Genomic DNA, 6,960 nt, shown 5'->3' with positions numbered 1-6,960 from the left:
GAAAACAATTACTTCGGCAAGTATGTCATAAACTAGTCCTTTAACATTGACCTCTCCAAACCCACATAGCATGGGGGCACGATGGACTTCCACCTGTAAAGCTTGAGTCTCACTCCTCCCGTTGTTTGGAGTCAAAACTCTTTTGCTGAACTTTCTAACGTCACTCCCGCTATCGATTCTGCAGGCGGACAACTAAACCTACTATCGAACGCGGAGCTGCGGTGAGGGCACTTCCATAAGAGGTACAAGCCCCAGTAAAACGACAAAAAACATACATTGGGCCAACGAAACACGTCACTGGGTGTAACAACAGCAGAAGAGACACTTGCAAAAAAAGCGGCAAGCAAACGCTAAAACTTAAAGTTAAAAGATCGCCTTTCGATTGGTCCTTCCACAAACGCGTGTCGGTCACTGCGTAGACTTGCTTAGTGGCAACAGTCTTCTAACTGGTGCGTCGGTTGCTCTGGGGAAACATGAAAGTGCTAACCAATCTGTTCTGAGTTTCCTTTACTGGTATAACCCTAGTCTACTCCTAACGCACGTCCCTCTCTTTCGAACAGGTTGCTCTCATAGAGACAACTGTAACACCCCGTGCTCGCCACGCACGAAACTACATGCACCTGTTCATATATCATTCATAGCCTGAATTATACAACATTGTATACCTAAAAACATGGCGAAAATTGATATTTTAGGGCTGTTGACAGTATTTTCTGATTTATGGAGTGATAAAAAGAGATATCCAATATCCCTTCTGTAAAAGCCTTAGATACTAATATGACTACAAAATGAAACAAGAATTTTGAACCTGGCTTTATCCAAAGTTCAGATTTCGATTCCTGAAATGTGTTAAAATATGTGCATATTTAATGAGATAATGGATAATTTGCATATTTAAACATGTTATTTCAGAAAACTTGTAATACAAAAAACAATTGCCTTATTGTAAGTAATTAACTGGAGAAATGTCTAGCTGATACATAGACATACATATATACATACATATAGCTGTTAAAAAAATTACCCTATTCACCTGGGGTGTCTCGCTTAAATCTCGTCCTTTTACACGATCTTTCCGGTACTACTCCGTTTTGCGTCCGACGCTCGAAGGAACCTTCCTGTTGGTTCCGGCCTGACATTAGCAAACATGGCAGCAGAGGGAGACGTCGATTTGGACCTGGAAGTCGAGGATAACTGCACGGGGAAACCAGCAGAAAAGCCTCGCAAACATGACAGCGGAGCTGCTGACCTGGAGAGAGTCACGGACTACGCGGAGGAGAAGGAGATCTCCAGCTCCGATTTAGAAACGGTGAGAGCTCCGGGCTAACGCTAGCCGGGAAACATGCGGCCGCTGCCGGCTGCACTGTCGCTACATCCTCCCCAGCACATGTGTTACAGCTGTTTACTGATATTATACCAAGTATTTGTGTCAAATATATGTCCTTGGTGTTTTATACATTTTTTGCTCGAGTCAAAACAATACAATTCTGGTGTAGAAGTGTAGTGAACTGCCTCCCAGCTAGCTAAAGCTAACGTTACTTTTCTCTTTGCCTCAACGAGCCTACTTGTTAAAGGGACAGTAGTGGAATATAACAAGAATATTTAAGCACTGATGGTATAGCACATTGAAGGTACTTGTACTTAACTTGAATATTTCCTCTTTATGCAATTTTATAACTCACTCCACTACATATCAGGGGTAGATATAATATTTTACTTTTACTCTACTGCATTTGTGTGACAGCTTTAGTTACTTTTCAGATTAGTTATTTTCTTTATCCCATTATTGGGCCTTGGCAATCAATAATTACTTAATGTTTTTTTAATTAAGCCAAAGGACTTGCATTTCTCAGCCCAGGTGTTTATCTTATTTTGTAACATTATTCAGAAAGTAAAAAATCAGAGGTATCTTGTATGTATAACAGTGACATCATATCTAGCAATAAACACGTTTTAATTATTTTTTAATGATATGGTAATGGCCCAATATTTTTATTGTACTTGTAGTAAAATGTGCTAAATGTATCACTTTTATTTACTGGTGAAATATATGTTTGTGTTTGAATATTGTTGTATGTGTTTGTGGTAAAGTTGACTGGCATTTTAAACAATGTTAAAACATACATTTATGAATAACAAATGTTTTTCTTTCAGGCCATGTCAGTGATTGGAGACAGAAGGTCACGAGAACAGAAAGCGAAACAAGAGAGGTAAGATTATTGTTGTATTTTAGTTTTTACAAGATCAATGTTAACCCTGCAGTCTGTCCAGCTGTGACGGCATCAGATTCAAATTTCTCCATTTTGAGCAGTTCCTTTAGTATTCATCTCAAATCTGCAGCTCACTATGTGTTGTTTCTTTTTCAGAGAAAAAGAGTTGGCCAAAGTTACCATCAAGAGAGAGGATGTGGAACTAATTGTAAGATTTTCTCTCAATATATATTTTCTGTTTCATTAATCTGTTCAGATCACTTTGAAGCCACATGTCTGTGTTTGGTCCACTTAACCACATGAACTAACGAGTTCATTAACGTGAGCATTAATCTGCTGCTTTAACAGCCTTTACTCTAGCAAAGGTTTAATACAAGATTGTTTATTATGCAGCTGCATAATTTGAACTTTCATGATACACAAGGGTGTGAAAATGTACTTTTGATAATTTGCATCTCAATTGGTTGCAAGTGTTTGGTGTCATTTATTTGAATTCCAGACGTGAGTTGTTCTCCATTAAAAGCATTTTTATGATCAACTACAAAAAGCTCCTGCTCACCACGACCTGTCTGACCTCCTTCAGGAGTATACCCCCTCTGCTGGTCTGCTAACCATACCGACCCCACCCCACCATTGGTGCTCGGGCTTTTAGCTGCACAGGTTGCACACCTGACAGTCTGACAAAATCACCACATTCAAAACCCACCTATTCAAATGAGCCTTTTCACTGTAGTGCTCACCATCATGTTTCTCCTGAATAACCTGTCCGTATCGTTTGTGTCAACTTAGATGTTCTCCTCTGATTGCCTGTTTGTGTTCTGTGACTTTAAACGTATTTGAATATTTGCCAAATTGTAGTTTCCTTGGGTGTTATGAAAAGTAAAATGTATTAACAATGTCTGATGAAGCACTCAAATACATTTGGTTCATGTTGTGTCGTTATGTTGCAGATGTCAGAGATGGAGATTTCTCGGTCCGTGGCAGAGCGCGGTCTGAGGGAACACATGGGGAACGTGGTGGAGGCGCTAGTGACTCTGACCAACTGAACAGCTTTCACACACTGGACTGCTTCACTTTGGTTGCTTTTTTTTCTTTCAACAGAGCTCATAACCACCAGATTGAAATCAGTGGTGAAAAACCTTTAAACAATTCTTTTTTTAAAATAAAAGTTAACCCGAGTACTTGTGTGACCGTAGTTAATACTTATTGTGATTAATGTGAGAAATGATTAAAAATGAAAAAAACTGGTTTTATTTAAACACAAGCAAACCAAGTTACAATGGCTGTACTTTGAAACAAAAAGGTAACGCAGGAAGTCGGTACAAGGATATGCATACTGTCAACACTAGCTGATTTTTACAAAAACTCACTGTTGTAAAAGGACAATAGACAATTTACCAATATCTTCGTCAATCGTGTATTCCATTTTGACAGAGAAGATTCTGAATAATTGCAAATAGAAAACCTGCTTCATCTTAATTCTGGTTTTTGGAAACAATTTGAAATCATGGTGTTATTTCCTGGGTGAAGAACTCTTCATCAATATGATCAAAGCAGTGGAATCAGTCTATTTGCTGCTTTCCTTCCACAGCAAAAATCCAGGAGATAAACTGCAGGCTGTGCCTCTGAAAAGTCTCTGAAGCTGAAGTCTTCATCACATATTAGGTCTTCCTCTTCTTCACTGTGGGCCGGTCAAACACGTCCTTCACGCCGGCCGCCTTCTGCTTGAAGAACTTGCTGTTCTGAGCGCTCTCCTGGGCCCAGGCCGAGTCGAAGGACGTCGTGTCCTGGTCCACCAGGTGGGTGTACTTGGTGCGTCCAGAGCGACCAAAGTTCTTGACCTTAGAGGGAGAAAGAAACCAGAACAGATCGAGTCAGAATAAAGAATCTCTCCTAAACATTGACAAGACTAGGAGCATCCATTTAAAGAGGCACACTTTTTTTTTTGTGTGTGTGTGAAACAAGCAGGTTCAAATAATTATATATATTTGTGTATTTTGACGAGGGGAAAAATCAAGAGTTTACATGGTATATGGCAGGTAAAATTAGGATTAAGGCTGTTGCAATTGACTAACAAAATAGATATTTAAAAAAGGCAGGAATCAGCCTAATTTCTTATTAATGTAACATTTGTTATACTGTGGAGCAGCAACAACATTGAAACTGTCAAGTTGGAATCTTGCCAATTCCATGTTTTTGCACCATCGTACACAAACTAAATGATTGACATTATTTTGTGTTACAACAACATTGTGTAGTGTAGCAAAAGAAAAGCAGCTAACCTGCATGACTTTGGGGAGGATGGTTTTGTTGAAGTGATCCTCCAGAGTAGGCGCGCTGAAATCTCTCTTGTACACGTGCTCCTCCTCATCCTGTAACAGAAGTCATGTTAACAGTTCCACAACGCACAGCAACAAGCACAGCTCAATATATTCACAAATCAAACTATACGATAACTTCAACGATATGTACTGGACAGGAAATGTTATAATGGATACATTTCTAACTTATCTAATGCATTTCTGTACTGTCATCGTGCCATTGTATCAGTCAGGCTCCAATTGCCCCTTAAAAAAAGCTTTCTCTAAAACTAATTGGAGGTCAAATTGGTCCAATAATCTAAATATTAAAACATATAGGTTCATCTGTAAAATTGATAATAGGGCTATTCAACAACTTATTAACAAAAGTAATTAAATCACTAGAATCCGAAAACTTTTCAAGGAGGTTATTCTGTACCAATACAGATGCTAGAATACAAAAGTTTGTAGCACCTTCTATAAATGAAATGGAAAGAATAATAAAAGGACAAAAAAATAAAAGGATAAATAGCAGTCAATGTACCTGTATGCTATTTGACAAAAAACTAGAGAAAATCACACATATCATTCTCTTCAATGTCTCCACTGGGCTTGAAAAGAGAAGAGTATTGTAAAGTAGATCCTCTAGTGAAATGGTTCTGCTCTGTGAGACTCACCATGAAGAAGGCTCCTCTGTGGTAGTACTTCTGCAGGAACTTGTATTTTCCTTTGCTGGCTTTGTTGGTGACTTGCTTGCCGCTGTTGCGCAGCTCGGCCCGCCGCTCCTCCTCCGTCAGGTTGTGGAATCTCTCGATTTCGGCCTTCTCCTTCTCCATGCTGAGGACAGAACACCGCTCATTAGGAAAGTCTAAATACACCATGTGATCATAAAGTAGTCATATCGTTGTTTACTCACACTTCTCGGGCCTCTCGGTCCCTCTTGATGCGTTTCAGCTCTCTGACTTTCCAGCCTTCGTACTCTTCCTCCTCGTTTTCTCCGTCAGTGTCCAGACCTTCCAAAGCAGCCAGCGTGCGTCGGTTCTCCTCGAATTCCTTCTTCGCCTCCTCCTCCACGATCTTGAGGGTGTAGCGCCGCCGCTCCTCCACCTGCTTCTTGGCCTCGACCTCCAGCTCTTTTTGCCTCAGCTCCTCGGCCTCCCGCTCCGCCACCGTCACTCTGTCCTTCCTGCGGAGCAAACAGGACACAGATTAATGATGGTCAAAACTCCATTTCAGTGTCAGATCATTTGCAAAAATAAATGTCACTTATGTTTGAGACTCATTTTGAGAATAATATATGCAAAAACATTTTCCCTTCCCTGTAGTGTGTTATATTGTTTTTTTGTCCATGTATATGATCTGTAAACATGTCACAAAATACAATTATGAACATGAAAACGAGCCAAATGCAACAAAATATATAATATTACGATGGGAATCTTTACCAGCAACGGAATGCTATTTATAAACTTTAAGTACCTGCATACATAAAAGCTTTAAAGGTCCCATGTCATGCTATTCTGGTTATTACCCGTCCCCTTGTGTGTTATGAAGCTTTTTCTGCATGTAAACGGTCTGCAGAGTCACAAACCCTCAAAGTACACCTGTAGGGAGTAAAACTCTAACACAGAAAAGACCTGTCTATGCTTCCCCAGAACGCCTCGTTGGAGATTTCTCTTTTCCATTGCTTTCTTCCTGGGTATGGTGACGTAACCATACCTAAATGGATCAATTGTTCCAAATGGACCAATCTGCGGCGCCGTTAAGTTAAGACTTCCCCACACACACACTCAATCTTTTCTCAGCTGCAGCTCCGCAGATTTGTCAGCCTGAGACGGCGGGACGCGGCGAGGCTGCAGTGTGTGAGAGCACACACACACACACACACACACACACACACACACACACACACACACACACACACACACACACACACACACACACACACACACACACACACACACACACAGTGTGTGTGCTCAGGCTGGGTTTCGCTGTCCGCTCCGTGCAGCAGTGAGCCTCGGAATGTCCCGCCAACAAGGCACCCAGACCCCATGCAGCATTCTCATCTGTTTGTCATTACTGGTGTCATTTTCTGGTTGCTAACAAACGCCATTGTAACACATAATCACTGATGTTCCGCTGTAACGGTNAGCGGTCTGTACTGTATTAACAACGTGTCACACGTTAAGAATTTACAATCAGAATTAAGTATTCAACTAAGCCGTGTAATACAAGTTGTTAGTAGCCTTAATGGCCTGCGCAGTTGTTATGCTATACCACATTGCCCTTCACTGGATGCATAATGAGCTGAACTAAACTACATTTTAGCATTTAAAATACCTAGCCATTCTTTTGCGGTTATTTTGGTGAAAGTAACTAAAAAGTAACTAAAGTACCGTAATTTTCGGACTATAAGGCGCACCTGAATATAAGCCGCAGCAGCGGCA

General features: G+C 40.6%; 2 protein-coding genes across 2 annotated transcripts in view; one reads left to right on the top strand and one right to left on the bottom strand.

Annotated features, from left to right (window-relative positions):
- Nucleotides 1-1,074: 1,074 nt before the first annotated feature.
- hypk (huntingtin interacting protein K) lies at nt 1,075-3,391 on the top strand. The gene is made up of 4 exons (XM_010793624.1): nt 1,075-1,309; nt 2,155-2,210; nt 2,367-2,418; nt 3,161-3,391. Exons 1-4 carry the CDS (start codon nt 1,148-1,150, stop codon nt 3,254-3,256), a joined length of 366 nt encoding a protein of 121 aa, XP_010791926.1. The 5' UTR covers nt 1,075-1,147; the 3' UTR covers nt 3,257-3,391.
- Nucleotides 3,392-3,438: 47 nt separating this feature from the next.
- Nucleotides 3,439-6,960, bottom strand: part of mfap1 (microfibril associated protein 1) — a 7,389-nt gene continuing 3,867 nt past the window's right edge. The window contains exons 5-8 of the mRNA XM_010793622.1: nt 5,427-5,696; nt 5,188-5,347; nt 4,493-4,582; nt 3,439-4,051 (exon numbers count right to left, since the gene is read on the bottom strand). Coding sequence (XP_010791924.1) covers nt 3,872-4,051; nt 4,493-4,582; nt 5,188-5,347; nt 5,427-5,696 — 700 coding nt within the window. The 3' untranslated portion in view covers nt 3,439-3,871. The remainder of the gene's footprint in view (nt 4,052-4,492; nt 4,583-5,187; nt 5,348-5,426; nt 5,697-6,960) is intronic.

Source organism: Notothenia coriiceps, unplaced genomic scaffold (genome assembly GCF_000735185.1).
Source record: "Notothenia coriiceps isolate Sejong01 unplaced genomic scaffold, NC01 NC01_scaffold00037244, whole genome shotgun sequence".
NCBI classification, from domain to species: domain Eukaryota; kingdom Metazoa; phylum Chordata; class Actinopteri; order Perciformes; family Nototheniidae; genus Notothenia; species Notothenia coriiceps.
This window is presented reverse-complemented; position numbering and strand designations above follow the sequence as displayed.